The sequence below is a fragment of the Eleutherodactylus coqui genome, chromosome 2 (genome assembly GCF_035609145.1).
Source record: "Eleutherodactylus coqui strain aEleCoq1 chromosome 2, aEleCoq1.hap1, whole genome shotgun sequence".
NCBI classification, from domain to species: Eukaryota; Metazoa; Chordata; class Amphibia; order Anura; family Eleutherodactylidae; genus Eleutherodactylus; species Eleutherodactylus coqui.
In genome coordinates, this window is record NC_089838.1 from 215,225,769 (window position 1) to 215,242,487 (window position 16,719).

A 16,719-nucleotide genomic window follows, 5' to 3' on the forward strand; every position below is an offset into this window, starting at 1 on the left:
ACCACACACACACACACAGCAGGGGGATGCAGTGGCACACATCAATTTCTTTCAAGCGGTCTCCAACACTTCTCCTTGTGACTTTAGCTACATCAAAGCTAATCCACAATGGCCCCACTAATGTCTTATGTACAAGCCCCTCTGCCTGTGACATCCCTGATGAAGCTGTGGGCACATTGCCAAGGGGGTGGGGCTTAGCAGGTGATGTAGGTCCTATCATCACAGAGAGGTAGAGTTTAGTGAAAGGAAGCAGAGCTCATTTTCTTAAAGTCACATCTTTAGGGAGAGGAGGTGAGCTCCTTAACTACTTTACCAAGTTATGAACTTTCATCTAAATGGCTGCAGGGTAATACTTTGCTAATATTATATACTACATTAGCAGCTGTAATGGAAATTTCTAGCTTGCTGATATTCACATTCTGGAAGTTATTCATAATGAGACAACGTCTTTAAATTTAATCAATGATCATGAAATTAAATATACGAGATGCTTCATTTAAATATTGCCAAAAACTTAGTCGTACTTATATTTGCACTTAGTGAAAATGAATATTTATTTGTATGCACCTAGTGAAATGAATGTTATAGTACCATACTCACAATATGCTCTTTCTACAAACAGTCCAGCTGCTATTCCATAGAATATCACTATGCATACAATATGACGCCTGTAGTTCTCAATTAATCTTTTAAATTGTTGTATCTTTTGCCGGATTTTGCTTGACTCATATTTTTCTCTTCTTGCTGTAGTAAATACATGAGGTTGATTGAGCTTGTACTTATTCCTAATTAGTAAATCACAAGATGGGCAGTCATTAAGATAGTTATAACATGATGTTACATAATCTATGTCAAAAAATAATCTGCCAGTTACACGTACCTTCCACCATATCTGTTTCGAATTTCTTGGTCTTCCATTTCTGTATACATGTAATTTTCATCTTTACTTTAAAGATAAACAGTCATTATTTGTTTAATTGATTATTTCTGTTATAAAGGTAATTCCAAAACATACATCTGTACTACAACCATAACAACTATATCAAGAATTGGCTTTACATGTCATCCAATGTGGCTACTATGTGGAGAAAATGTTCTAGAACAAACTAGCTATACTCTGCTTGCTTTGAGCGATGTGAATCTGCCCATGGCTATTCCTCACTACAGTTTCTCATAACAAAATTGCCCTTAGGCAGCAAAAATTACCCATAATGCTGCATTCACTGTAAAAAAAAAAAAAGGTCATTGATAATCAAAATAAAGTGAAAACAAAAATCACAAGATCTTCTTTTGGATGGACCTTTTCCAATATTTTTGGTACTCATTGCTCAAGTGGCAGCTAGTGGCTTTAACCACTCATGCTGGTTCTATTTTGTTAATAGGATATTTGTTTTAAGTTTGTTTTTTTTTCAAATGTAGTATTATGGATAATTTTTTCTGTCTTAAAGTAATTGTGTTATGAGACATGGTTATATCAAGCACATTCACTTGGGTCTATTAATTCCTGCATTTTCTTCTTCTCTACAGTCAGCAGTCTAATGGTCATGCCTTCCTTTTCTCCTACAAGGAATAGGAAGTAGGGATGAGCAAGTGCACAATGTCCCATCTTGAGATGGGTAGTAAGATTTGTACTTCTTTAAACTATGCTCATAATTTTAAAAGATCTGCTCTCTTGAGCCATAGAAAGGTTTGTCTAAAAGTAGAAACAGGCTTTGGTGTTTTTATCCAGAAACCGTGCCATGTCTGTCTATGAGCTGTGTCAGGTATTGCAGCCCATCCGCATACAAATGAATGGAACTGAACACCATACACAGCTCATGGACAAACGTGATGGTGCTTATCATTGCAGCCAATGGAACTAAAATCCTGAGGAAAAATGACAAGAATTCAGTGCATCCTAATAGGCAAATAGTTATGGCCTTGGGGCTTGGTCTTGGGGCCTTTTTTTAGGTCCTTAGCAGTCATGGTAACCCTTGAAGCCCTGGGAACCCCTTCCCTCTGTCTAACCATCTAAATATTATAGTCGCTACTAACTTTAACTAATTATTAATAAAGTAACATGATTACCTAATACAGCGTTAGATGGCCAAGATTGGCTGCTGATTCTAGCCATTGCAATGGGATATAGGTTGTATATTACAGTCAGCACCCAATGCAGATGGCATGGGCACAGCTCATGTTATCCACCAGACATAACTGTATGATCAAAATGTATGTAAAGTTATATCTGTTTGCGGGAAGTAGTTAATATAAAGAATACATTGGGGGATAATGATCATACTTATACACCGTATGAGTGGTGCGATAGTCTTTCTCCCCCATAGTCATTGGCATTGTTTCCAGTCATTTTTCTAATCAAAAAAAGTTGCAGAAAAGCTTAACAAGTCATGCAGAGTGTGATTCTGAAGCTCCGTCTATAAAACTGGTTTGAATACATTGATAAATCTGCTGAAAAGTGTATAAGTTAGACTTGGGGGAAGGACCTAAAGTAGTAATAGTATGGTGGCATATAAATGAGCTAATACTAAATGCTTTGGCAATGTTTATGTAGAAGATGTATCACACTCTTATTTTAAGATTATACTTGTTAGTTACGTGTCTTACCTGTCAGCCTGTTCTTTGGTTCTGCTTATAAATGAAATTTTGCTGGTTATATTCTGGCTGTTGACTGTTGATCCTTTTAACCAAGAACAATACACATCTGAATATCATTGCAGTCAAGTCAAACTTTGCTACATCTGTACACGTTACATTGCAGCTACCATTGCAACAAACTGCATACAATACACTTTGTAACTTTCCAGATAAATAGAGTATAACTTAATTGGGCCAAGGATGTATTAAAATTTATCCAGAGTAATAAAATTATCACTATAAGTAGAATAGGGCTTTTTGGCTGTAGGGCATACCCCCTCCCACCCCGTACACAACCTACGCCTCCCTTTTCGTTATCCCTTCCCTGTTGACATAGTTAAGGTCTGAGCGCGCCTGGTGAGCGCGCAAGCCTAGTTTTCCTTTGATTGTTTATATAGATTACAACAGAAGAATTATTCAGTTAAGAGTAAGAAAAAAGGAAATGTATCATTCTGCTGTAAAACATATTTTGAATGTAAAACCATCTCTCATTGTATCCTACAGTTCTTTAATAAAATATTTTTGAACCATAAATTTATCAGAAAGAATCATATAACTGTAAATGTGGTCTTCTTCAGTGCAGCCTAAATTTACCTATAGCCAGGTGCATAACTATAGAAGATGCAAGGGATACGATTGCACCCGGGCCCAGCAGTCTTAGGGGGTCTATAAGGCCTCTCTTCTCCAAATAGTAAGCCTAGTAGTATAAATAAAACACTATAGTTCGGGGCCCTGTTACAGATTTTCCATTGGGGCCCCGAAGCTTTAAGTTACGCCTCTGCCTACAGCCTATGCCTTTTTAGCCACAATTGATGCCAAATAGGTCTGAAGAGTAAGCACATCTGTCATGCACACGGTTTCCCCTTGTAGACTTGGCTATGACTGCAAGGACTTAATCTCTTTCTCTTAATGAATCTTGGTTTATTTACACTTTGTATTTCCTCATAACGGGTTTTGTTGTGTTAGTCCGCTGTCACACAAGCATTTTTTACCCTGATTGCTGTGGCATTTTGAATGCCGCAGTAATCGCGGTATAACGCTCCCATTGATTTCAATGGGACCTCGCAGACATGCGCTTGAATGCATGAATTTCGAGCACGGTCTGCTCTATTTTTCCGCGTTTAGCTTACCTCATCACCCATCACATTAATGAGGTGCACTAAAACCTGCTATCGGATGCAGGTTCCTGCGGCCAAAAACAAAAGTAAAGTCGCAGCAAACTGGAACGATCAAAATCGCCGCGTGTCGTCTATTGCCTGTGTGAGAACTGCCTTTAGATAGCAGCATGCTCTATTTTACTGTGGGCTCTGTGTGGATAGGCTCCATTGATGTCAATGGAGGCATGCTAGCTACAGCCTATACACAATTAACATTGCGTATGATCTGCTGGTACCCGTGTCATCACTAAGTGACGACACAGGAAATACAAACAAATGAAAAAAAAAACTGTATTGTGCATGACAGCCTGCGTGCCTCCGCAGTCGTACGCAATTCAGTTAGATGCCATATGTAGTTTCTCCATCCGGGCTCACAGGCCTCCCGCATTCGGAATCCGACCCGCTCGTATGAACCCAACTTTAGAGTTTGGAAAATGAATACTCCTAGCAAGTGACTTTCTCTGATTAAAATAGACATATACTGTAAGTTATGGAATTTTGAAATGCTCTGTACAAGGGGCTCCTATTTTGGAGGACTGGAGGTTTAATTGCATTACAAGATTGGCTATTCGCCTAAATAGCCCCATAAAATACTGCATAAACTGACTGGCTGGTACAGATTTTCCCCAAGGAGCCCTCTGATTACCCCAAGCACTAAACTCTTAAATGGGTTGTCTCTGATGACACAACCGCTTTGATCGATACTTTATTGATATACTGTTAGTAACAGCAGGGTCACCTTACCTTGAAATGTCATTTGGTTTAACACACTGGAATGTTGCTGAAACATAGAGTAAAACTGCTCCCATGTAATCTCTTCTGTGGACTGAAGACCGGCCTCAATACACATGCTCTCAATAACCTGCTCAGTTTGATCTCTTGAAAGAAAGTTAGATATTTGATTGAAGGACCTAAAAGAAAACGTTTTCATGGCAAATAAATGATTGAATATCAGAGGCTTTGAATATTTTACAAATCACCAATTATATTAACTATACTCAATCTCTTCTGATCTGAATGAAAGGGGCTATCTCACTATAGGTTTTACCTGTCATGCAGACACCCCAGCCACAGCTCAGCCCTGAAATGTATAGCAGCCCATGGTCATGCATGTGCACCATTGCTGCATTCACTTCAATGGGACCACAGGAGATAGCCAAGTCATTCTTTCTCATTGTCATCTAAGTATCAGGTTAATAAACATTTCCATATAGTCATAGCCTAAGGGTATGTTCCCACGGGGCAGACTTATTGTGGATTTTTCTCAGCGAATATGCTGAAACTAGGGATGAGCGAGTATACTCACTAAAGCACTAATCCCCCGCTCTCTCCCGCAGCTCCCCGCCCGCCGCCGGCAGCCGAATCTTCAGGGACGAGCAGGGAGATACTCGTCTAAAGCATATTACTCGAGTGAGTAGTGCTTTAGCGAGTATACTCGCTCATCCCTAGCTGAAACTCTACACCAAGTGATGTCGCTTTTGTCATGGTTTTTAGTGTACGAATGCTTAACAAAGGGTTAAATCCATAGTGAAAGTTGATAGCAAAAATTTGACAAGTTGCAGATTTAAATTTGCATAATAATTTCTACGCAAATTTTTTCCAAGACGTGTGGTTGAGATTTGTTTCTCGTCCACTATACTGCTACTCTGAATACTGTGGGGTTTTATCATGCGCCAGTTCTGCACAGAAAATGCACAGCATTTAATCCCCACAGGGAGGTACCCTAAAGAGGTCCATCTATCTAGCCCCCTCTTCATCGAACCGGAGCAGGTAAATTTGGAAAGAGTGTTTTTCCGCTCTGTAAGACCACCCTCTATTTAAACTAACTAATAGAGATGAGCGAGTATACCCGCTAAAGGCAATTGCTCGAGCGAGCATTGCCTTGAGCGAGTATCTCCCCGCTCGAGATGGAAGGTTCGTGTCGGCAGCGTGCAGGGAGTGGTGAGTAGCGGCTGTCAGCAGGAGGGAGCAGGGGGGGGGGCGGGGAAGGAAGGAGGGAGAGATCTCCCCTCCATTCCGCACCGCTCTCCCCTGCAGCTCCGTGCCCGCTGCCGGCACCCATACCTTCCGTCTCAAGCGGGGGAGATACTCGCTAAAGGCAATGCTCGCTCGAAGACGTGGTGCCCAACAGAGGGATTCACAACTGTTTTGGCCATCAACATGAGGTCTAGAAAAACGTGGTGGACTTAGAAGACTGGTTACACAATAATGTGTGCTTCCAAGTTATACCAGAAACTATTAAAACTGATGAGCTTGTTGAATATCTTACTGATTACTTTGCTGCAGTATTGCTGGAGACACCTCAGATTAATCTCTTGATTGACAGAGCATACTGAATACCTAAACCTAAATCCCCACCTGTGACAACCCGCAGGGATGTTATTTCTCGCCTCCGCGTTTACCATTTAGAAGAAAAACTTTTAACAGCTAGGAATTATCAAGATATATCCAAAAAGTTTAAGGGCGTCACTCTGTTTAGTTTAGCAAGACACTGTGAATTTGCCAATGCAATGAGAATTTAACAAGCCAACAATATTTCCTACAAGTCGGGATTCCCAGTGAAACTTCTGCTATCAAAGGATGGAAAAAAATATCCATTGACTCCCCTCCCAAGTATATGCAGCTATTTCAGGAATAGCGGATGGCTATGCTGATCCACAAGGTGACTGAAAGTCGGCAACGACTGAAATCATCATCATTCTTTTCACTGCATCCAAAATAGTTCTACCCCACCACTACAGGAGGAATGGATGTAGAAGTGTCTCCTTTGCTCTAATACCTTTCATATAGAAAGGGTTTACTCAATTCCAGGTAAGGATATTAGACTGCTTTTGTATTCTGAGCACAACTAAGCCCAGGGGGTTGACACATATATGTTAAGTTCAATGTTTTTTCATTTTGAAAACCCACACTTCGACACAGAAAATTCGAAGCATCACTACTAGAGATGAGCGAACGTACTCGTTTTGAGTAACTAATTACTCGATCGAGCACCACGATTTTCGAGTACTTCCGTACTTGGGTGAAAAGATTCGGGGGGTGCCGAGGGGGCGGGGGGAGGCGTGGCGGAGCGGGGGGTAGCAGCGGGGAACAGGGGGGAGCCCTCTCTCTCTGCCTCTCCCCCCCACTCCCCGCTGCAACCCCCCACTTACCCACGGCGCCCCCCCGAATCTTTTCGCCCGAGTACGGAAGTACTCGAAAATCGCGGCGCTCGGGCGAAAAAGGGGCGTGGCAGAGTAGGCTCGCTCATCTTTAATCACTACTACTAATGCTGTCCTTGTTACAATACAATATTTGTTATTAATGTCTGTTGCTATATAACATTTTTTTTCAATTATTGATAGTTCCTTGCAATGTAACAGTCGCAGACAGTCAACTCTACATTTATGATATGCTTTGCTTACAAGGTAATTTTCTGATATAGGTTTCTAAATACGAAAATGGTTTTCCAAATAACATCTCTTAGGGCTCTTTCCCACGAGCGTATATCAGCCGTCCGTTTTCACAGCTGGCCGATATACACTGTGATCTGATGCATTGGATTCCAATTAACTATCTTTTGGGCCGGAATACGTTGGCCGCTGCATGAGCTCCCATGGGAGCCCATGGCAGCTGCCAGAGGTGGGAGGGAGTTTAGCAGCCCTCTCCCTCCCCCCTTCCCCGTGCAGGTTCACCTCTGCTCTCCTCCCTGCTGGCTCTTTGCTAAGCGCTGACCTATCCTGCCTCCTCCCATTGCTGGCTGCAGAGAAGGGGCAGGACATGGGTGGAGCTAAGCTTCCAGCAAGGTAACGTTCAATGATATACTGATTAGAGAGTCCTTTTGGATTCACAAACTGGGGACCAGATCCCCTCAGGGATTAAATTAATCAAACATGATCAAAAGAGAAGAAAGTTTATTTGGACCAGACCCCTTTTGGTGGGCTATACTGTAAGTTAGACCTGCACCATATATATAGAAACATTACATATGCAGGAATCAAATATGAGTACATTTTTCCAGAGAGAGAAGTAAATGGAAATTTTTTTGTGTGTGTTTTTCTGGGACCAGACCCCTTTAGGGGGGCCATACTGCAAGTCAGACTAACATCATGTATATAGAAACATTACATATGCAAGAATCAAACATGAGCATGTTTTTCCATAGAGAAATAAAGAAGTTTTTTTTTGCTGTTTCTCCTTTTTTTTCTTTTTCTTCGATATAATTGAATATGCAGGATAACTGCTCTATAAAGGGGAGCGATGTATAATGCTATTGTATAGCAATGGGAATTTTATATGGTCTTTTGTATATTTTTACTAACACAATTGTGACACTCAACCACAATAGATATAAACAAAGTGCAACTAGGGGTTAATCTTGCACCAAATGGAATATATATAGTTTTGGCAGAGCGCTCGATGGTATCCATTTCGTGTCATATTGATATTGGCAATTTTAAATATGACTAAATAAAGGAAGATTACAAATTTTACTCTGCAAGGGAGCGTGGATTACACTTTTTCCTGCATGGAATTTCCTCTTGTCCATAGCCATCAATGGGAGGAGGCGGGATGGGACGGCGCTTAGCTGCACCAACGTCCTGCCCCCTCCCATTGCAAAAAGCAAGCGGGGAGGAGAGCAGAGGTGAGCCTGCGATGGGGAGGGAGGGGAAAGGGGGACAGCATGGTAGTCTTCGCATATATGCGCCGGGACCCATGTCGTCTGAACAGGTGCAAAAACGTTTAATTTGTGCACCCATTCACCAGTTTTATCTCTTCCAACGTAGCGTATATCGGCCCGGCCGTGAAAACGGTGGCCGATATACGCTTGTAGGATAAAGTCTTAATGTTAAGGGACTGAATAATCCATTTAACCTATCCATGCTTTGAAATGAGGCAATTAATTCTCATGCAAAAATCTTATGCATTTAAGAGTCTCAATCAAAATCTATTTTGTTTAAAATATAGACTCTTCTTGCAGTTACTAAAGAAGGAGTTGTTAATGCTGTGAAAAACATTCTAGCTTTTTCTCTAATTTAATCTCATGTAGATACTTTAGGGAGAGTCATTACTTTAATTTGCACAATGAACAAATATTAAGTATCCTATTGGAGTAATTTGTGTCCTTAATAAAAAGCTATTCAAGTCTTTCTGCACTTTCAATATAAACAACGCATTGTAATAGAAGTATGTGGCCATCCTTGGATTCCTCCGCATTACGTGGAGCCAACAAACCTACTGGGCTAATTGGTGTGGAGAGCGCACCCCTTCATGGAAAGAGATTATACCTTCTTCTTACATCCACATAAGACATATGATATGTTTCTCACAGATAACTTGCTATATCAACGTATTAACTCCACATTTGGCGCGATCACGTGGTCAGATCACTCTCCTATTTCTTTGTCTATTTTCAAAACATATAATGAACCTTCATCGATTTCATGGGGATTGAATAATTATTCATTGCACTTCTTTAAGTACTCCTCCAAAATACGCTTGGTCTTCTCTGATTTTGTTTATTGATAATTGCATGCCTGATATTCACCTAGCTATAACATGGTGTGCCTATAAGGCTTACATTAGGGGGTCATTTAATTTAATTGATGCAGACAAAAAAAGAAAATGGGAAATTAAAACTACATCTTTCTAATAATATTATATATCTAAGCAAACTAAAAAAATAAAATATTGTTCAGCTAGTGCAGATATGATCCGTAATCTTGAAGATCATTTGCATCATCTGGAGCCATAGAAATATAATCAGGTTCTTAGTAAAATTAAGGTTAAACATTACCAGCAGGGAAATAGGGCAAGTACATTAGTAGCCTCGTATCTTAAGACCTCATGTCCACGGGGAAAATAAGGCCTCATGTCCACGGGGAAAATAAGAATTAAAATCCGCAGCGGATTTTAACTCTTCTCCCGCGCGGATCCGCACCCCATAGGGATGCATTGACCACCCGCGGGGTAGATAAATACCCGCGGATCGTCAATAAAAGTGATTTAAAAAAAATGGAGCATGAAAAAATCTGGACCATGCTCCATTTTCATGCGGGTCTCCCGCGGGGACGGCTCCCGCAGGCTTCTATTGAAGCCTATGGAAGCCGTCCGGATCCGCGGGAGACAAAATTCGGAATTTACTCACACGCTCCGTTTCTTCTCTTCGCGGCGGCGCCATCTTCTCTCCGTCGCGGCCGGATCTTTTTTCTTCGGCTCGGCGCATGCGCGGGGCACGTCACCGACGTCATCATGCACATCCGCCGAGCCGAAGAAAGAAGATCCGGCCGCGACGAGAGAAGATGACGCCGCAGCGAAGAGAAGAAACGGAGCGGATGGGAGGTGAGTTTATTCTGATTTATTCTTATTTTCAGCCCTCTTGTCCGCGGGGCAGGAGGGACCCGCTGCAGATTCTACATGGAGAATCCGGAGCGGGCCTGATTTTCCCCGTGGACATGAGGCCTAAAACCACCTTTTTCTAGACCTCATGTTGATGGCCAGAACAGTTGTGAATCCCTCTGTTGGGCGCCACTCCTTCAGGCACAGTGCTAGGCATAATGTTAGTTTTACCTGAAGTGTTTTTCAAAGCATTAAGTATCACCCATGAAAATCCTTGTATGTCAGTTAGTTACATGCAGCACTTTTTTACCGTCCAAAAGCTAAGCAGCTGGGTTAAAACAGACAGACACCATTATGGTCAATGGGCCCATCTGGCGCTGTCTGTTTTTGTCTAGAGATTGAGCCATTTGGTCGCGGGATTCTCCTTTCCTGCTCTTTGAATGGACCAGGAAAGTGGAACCCTGAGCAGAGATGTGAAAGCACCCTAAGGGTATCTATATTACAAACTGTTTAAACTTTACTTTGTTTATAAATTCTTGTAATTGGGAAAAAAAGGTGAGCCCTTTTTGTTTAGTTAATCCATAATTATGCTTTATATGTATAAACTTTATGGTCCTGCCATTGCATTTTGATTTATACAACTGTACTTCGCTCAATAAAAATGTATCCTAAAAAATATATTTCTTATGATGTCATTATATCAGTATTGACATCATTTTGAGACATTCATACATCTGTCTAAGGCCAGGCTCAGATGGCCGTAATTTGCGAGGAGGTGCACAGCAAGTACGCAATGCTATTGTGTACTTGCGCATGTAATACATGTCACGATAGAACATGCTGCAATTTTTCTTGTGCACATATTTCATGCAATTTCTGTGAGCAGCAACATGACAGCCTATGTGAGATTATACAGTATATTACACGGGCAAAACTTGTGCGCAGAATACACTGTAAGGGTGGCTTCACATGAGCGTGTTTTTGTGTGTGCATACGCGCGCACAAAAACACGCTTCTATTAGAACCGATGCATTCCCTATGGTGTATTCACATGTCCGTGTTTTACAGGTGCGTGCCTGTAAATATAGGACATGCGTGCACCATAGGGAATGCACAAATTGTCTTCAATAGAGGCGCGGCTGCTGCCGGCGGCTCCATTGAAGTCAATGGTCTGACGGCACCCCTGAATTGTTTTTCAGGGAAGGGCTTTACATATAAATTCTTCAATGGAGCAGCAGCCGCAGCTGAATTGAAGGGAATGCACGGACCTTAATACACATGTTTTTTTGCATGTACATAGGTGCGCACCTATGTACGCTCAAAAACACGCTCTTTCGAAGCCACCCTGACTGTACGCTCAGGTGAGCCTAGCCTACTTATTTTTCACTGGATAATGAGAGAGTATACATACCTAAGCAAATGAGTAAACTCTGCCTTTGTGAGGACTCCGTTTCCATTAACATCATGCATTGAAAATATAAATCTTAACTTGCTTTCCACAGATCCTAAAGTGAAAAAGTTCTGATAATATCATATTGCATAACATTTGCAAAAAAGACTGACTTTTCTGCACTTTATCACAATAACTATTTAATTATTCCCTCATTGTGTCTAGGCCAGGGCTAAGTCATAAACTCAGTTGTCAACATGACTCAATCCGTATCATATAACTTATGGGTCACGTATTTGTGACAACTTTCTTTGCCTGGCACACTCCATTTTCCAAAAGAGTATGCGAAAATCTGCTTGACTACCTCAGTTGTACTATTCACACATCTCTCTGATGCAGACTGGCTTAAGGTACCTTTACACCGGACAACTTTTGGGTGCATAAACGCCCAATAGCCGTCTCACAGACTATCGCTCTTGTGCTTTCACATAGAAGTGATAGTCATTTAAAGAATGGAGGCAGAGTGCCTGGAGATCTTTTCCATCTGCCCCCTCTATTCCCTGCAAACCGGCAGTCGTTCAGGCCAATATTCACTTGGTTTTTAGGTAAGCCAAAACCAAGCAACTGGTAAGACATTTTTGTCACTATAATGACCGGTTGGCTGTGAATTTTTTGTTTTCAGTGTTAATTCGGGCGATAATTGTCCTATAGTATCAGACTCTCTTATAGGTGATTCATAGTGACATATAAGGACTTTCCCCTATCTAAGGTTTACATGATGAAAGAAGTCAATAGCTATAACATAATGATTTTATTCATGCTGTATGTAATTTTTATGTCAATGTTTTATTTTTTTCCTATCGCTATATAATTGCACATTTTATTATTCTTTTTCTTAAGATATTTTAATGTTGCTGCGTTCATGACAAGTCGATATGAAGAAGCTCATTCTTACCTTTCAGTAACAGACACAATATGTAACAGAATTCATGAAAGGACAGGTAGCCATTGCCATCCTTGTCAGCAACGGAAAACATGGCTTCTACAAAAAGGGCATCAGGATCGAGCCCCAATGATTCTGCAAACTCTTCCCTTGACAATTCACACTTTAGAGCTTCTGAAATCTCATGTTTGTGAATCACTCCCGCATCTTTCTTCTCAATATCAAACACCTGCGTGAAAGCATTGTATTTCTAATATATGCATTTACTCATACTATAGCCATAAATAAACTACTGCATATAAGGAAATGTACTACAAAGGTAAAAATCTCTAAAGAATTTAGAGCTCCTGCAGGTACAATCTATGGAATAGTGCAAAATTGCTATGCTTGCAAGTATAAAAATAGTTCTTTCGAGAAAAATATCAATTTGATTTATAGCAGTACCTTTTTCAGATTTTGACACCAACATAGTGATTTCTCTACACAGAGACAATTTGTGTCTGCATAGCTCGAAAAAGTATTGAAATAGTGCCTTTTTTGCCCATACAGAGCCAAACAGTGCCAACATTGTAACAATACTACAGAAATCAAAACAGGAAATGTTATTAGTATCTCTTCGGTTATTTTCACAGCATCACAGAAGTGCATAAAGCCTTTTACACCAGTTTCTGGCATAAAAAAGTTGGAAGTTTTTGCGCAAGTGAATATTTGTGCAAAAATTTGCAACTTAGTTTTTTTGCACTTTTGTAAAGAAAAGGTTGGCGGTGGCTCCTTGGAAGTTGGTGGGGCCACCCTGAACCAACAGATTTATGTATAATTTACACCAGAAGCTGGCGTAAATTTTGCCAGAATGGTACTAAGGTCGGACCTGGTTTACATTTCTGTATAGCTACACAGGGATGCCGGGATGAACCTAATACATGAAAAGGTGTGCTCAGGGGCAAATTCCACAAAGATCGGCTTTGGAATTTAGTGAATTTCCTCCTATGTTTTTGCAATCCGGCGCTGGTTGTGTTTTGGTGTCCATCTTATATTCAGAAAAGGAAGAGGAAAGTAAACCTGGATGGAGCCATAGGGTTAAATATGTGAGGCAGACAACTTTTTGGTCTCGATTTAACATGTTTTTTTCCCTTTTTAAACTGGATGGAAACATCACTTATTCTATAAATATTTTATTTTGTCCAGTTCTATGTTTTTCATTGCTTCTCCTACAAGGCTTCCTGTCTACAGGCGAGGAGGAATATCGCTAGTGAAATTCCACCGTGGGGGAGCAGGGGGGAGAAATGACAGGTCTACACAATGAATCTGATGGATAGGCTCACCGTGGAGAATCGCGGCAAGTCGCAGCATGCCACGATTTGAATCCCGCGAGTGGAGAATTGCTATGATTCTCTGCTCGTGGTTGTCGGGCTGCTCTTTCCATAGTTAAATCTATGGAAAGCATTCACCGCGTTATCCGGATTATCGCCGCGGCTAACAAAGTGACAAGTTGCCCGTGGACAGGAGGCCTAAATGTTCTACTGCATTATAACAAATATATTTCAACATTTTCTCAAACATATAAAACACTTTAATTGTCTTACATGGGAAAGAGAATTTCTGAAAAATATCTCCAGTATCTCTTGTCTCTTTTTCTTGGAAACAGATTCCTTTAGGAGGTCTCTTTCTCGTAATGCAGTAACAGTATATGACACTCCATTTTCAGTAAAAGATTCCTTAAGCTTTTCAATGAAAGCTGTTCGATCCTCATAGTCATTAAAGAAGAGCACCTGTGGTAAAAATTGATGGAGAAATGGTAAATAATGTCACCTCATATCAGTAGGTTAATAGGATGTACTATGTCTATAGGCACAAAATTAGAGTAAGGGCTTATTCACACGAGTGCATATAAGGTGCGTTTTTATGTCCGACCGAATTTTACGCGACCATCTGAGGCATTGGTTTCCAATGTATTCGTTCACACGGGCGATTATACGGCACATAAAAATGGCGACTTGCTGAAAATAGAACATATGCGACTGAAATACACGCCGATACATATACGGTGGCCAAAAAGATAGTTCTGAAAGTATGAACAGGCGAGAATACACTAAATAGTTCTGGCCGTGATCGCTGGAAAACATCCTTTCCGACGATTATACGCCATGGATGTGCGAACATAAATACGCCTAAGCTCGTGTGAATAAGCCCTAAGGCTGTGTTCACACATGTCGCTGATTTGCTGAGAATTTTGGTGAAATCTTCTAGAGATCTGCAACAAAATCCACAGCTACATGTGAACGCACCTAAGGTTACATTTACATGGAATGTCTGTTGGGCTCTTAAGACCCTCACAGTCATGCCAAAGATTATATCACTCCTATACATTCACACAGTGAATATGTCACACAGATATCACACAGAGTGATAATTGATAACTGAATGGAGGTGGAGCGGGCCTAAGATCTCTTCCAGCCACCCATCTTTATTCAGAGTAAAAAGGCAGTCTTTCATAGATAAACAACTGCCTGTTTAAGGCTGGGGTCAAACGGGATGGGATTCCAGTGGAATTCTCGTGGAAGGGCTGCACTGAAAAAACATGAGAATTCCACTGGAAAATCGCAACTTCAAAACCCGCGGCCTTTAGCCACAGGTTTTGGACCGGTTTCGCTGTCGGCATTCCGCTGCAGCCTTCTCCCCTCATAGAGAGGAGAGAGGCCGCTGCAAAAAAGATAAAAGGATTGACATGCTGCAGAACTGAATTCTGTGCTGCAAGTCAGTTTTCATGCGGCTTGGCCACAACAGATTGGCCGCAGCATGCGGACGAGATTTTTGCAAAATCTCGTCCACTTTGCTAGCTAAACCTGGGATTACGAGCCGCAGGCGGAATTACCCTGCGGATTTTCTGCACGGAACTTCCGCTGCAATTCCATCCCGTGTGAGCCAGCCTAAATGGGACGATAATCACTTGGCTTTTAGGTGAGCCAAAAACCAAACAACTCCAACAAGTGAGTGATTCTTCCTCACTTGCAGCCCATGTAAAGGTACCCTAAACTGAAGAGGAAAAGCAGAATCTCTGACTGTAATATATATAGTATAGTATATAGTAGAATTTAAGTGGTTGTGCAGCATGAAGTAGAAATATCTACTTTCTTTTAAACTATTTTTCTATTTCAGAAATAGCTCCTAATCAGTCTATGGGCTGGATCTGGTGCAGCTCATCTTCATTCTGTGGAAAGCACATTCTTTTTTTCCATTCCTAGACAGTATTATTGTATCTTGACGCCACCAGGAAGTCCTGGTGGAGACAAGACTGACAGCTGGGTCACGCTCCCTGAACCTGATAGGCTGCAGAGCTCGCTCTCTTGCAGGTCCTGGCAGCCCACTAACATTGCGTGCTCTGCTCCTGCCTTCTGTCCCGGCTCGCTGCTGTGCTACAACCTCCTGCCTGCTGGCGTCCCGGCTCCCGGCAGTGATAGAAGCTCCTCGTTGCAGGGCTGGCTCCCGGCCCCTGTGTAAGGCTCCCCGGGCTCTCCGCTGCTGCTGTGTATTGGCCGCTGCCTGTACCGTCACACCTCAGGTCCCGATGCTGCTGCTTCTTGGCCGCCTTTATCGCGCTGCTGCTGCTCGTGAGCCCCGGTGCCAGGCCACTAAACTTGCGCACTCCCTGCTTGTGGCCCCTGTCCAAGGCCCCCCGCTGCTGGTGTCTATTCCCTCGCACCTGTACGGTCTCACGTGCGCACATTGTAGCTCCCCCGCTGTCGGCGTTCCGAAGGCAGCACAGACAGCCAGCGGTCGGCACATGTCACCGCTAGTTGCATCCGTGCAGGTGGTGCTCCAGTGCAGGACAAGGCAGCAGAGGCAGACGCCGGGCCACACATGCGAGCGCTGTTCAGCACCGGTGGTGCATGCACACTCTTGACATCCGCAGCATTGGTGGTGAACTGTATTGGGATCGGAGGCACCTGCATGCCTAGTATTTGTGCCGCACACGGTGCTCAGAACCGCTGCATAGTGGACGAAAGTATTAGGACCGGCGGCATATTATTATTTTCTGCAACACTTCTGCCCTAACAACCAGGTTGATTCAGCCAACCCAAACAACTAATCAGGTTGCTGGAATTGCTGAATAGGGCAAAGGTGTTGCAGAAAATGTTAATATGCAACCGGCGGAGGGCTGTATGGGTATTATTGTATGTTGTGTAGCAGGTTCCAGGACCTTGCACAATTGACCCAATCAGGAGCTAGGGGTGTGAGAGGGGCGTTCCTCCTGTCAAACCTCTAGCTTCCGGTGGCAT

General features: G+C 42.2%; 1 protein-coding gene across 1 annotated transcript in view; it reads right to left on the reverse strand.

The window, feature by feature from the left end:
• Positions 1-16,719, reverse strand: part of LOC136610097 (dual oxidase 2-like) — a 75,935-nt gene that overhangs the window by 22,031 nt on the left and 37,185 nt on the right. The window contains exons 19-25 of the mRNA XM_066589362.1: positions 14,026-14,211; positions 12,455-12,671; positions 11,521-11,614; positions 4,531-4,702; positions 2,932-2,941; positions 2,618-2,677; positions 601-786 (exon numbers count right to left, since the gene is read on the reverse strand). Coding sequence (XP_066445459.1) covers positions 601-786; positions 2,618-2,677; positions 2,932-2,941; positions 4,531-4,702; positions 11,521-11,614; positions 12,455-12,671; positions 14,026-14,211 — 925 coding nt within the window. The remainder of the gene's footprint in view (positions 1-600; positions 787-2,617; positions 2,678-2,931; positions 2,942-4,530; positions 4,703-11,520; positions 11,615-12,454; positions 12,672-14,025; positions 14,212-16,719) is intronic.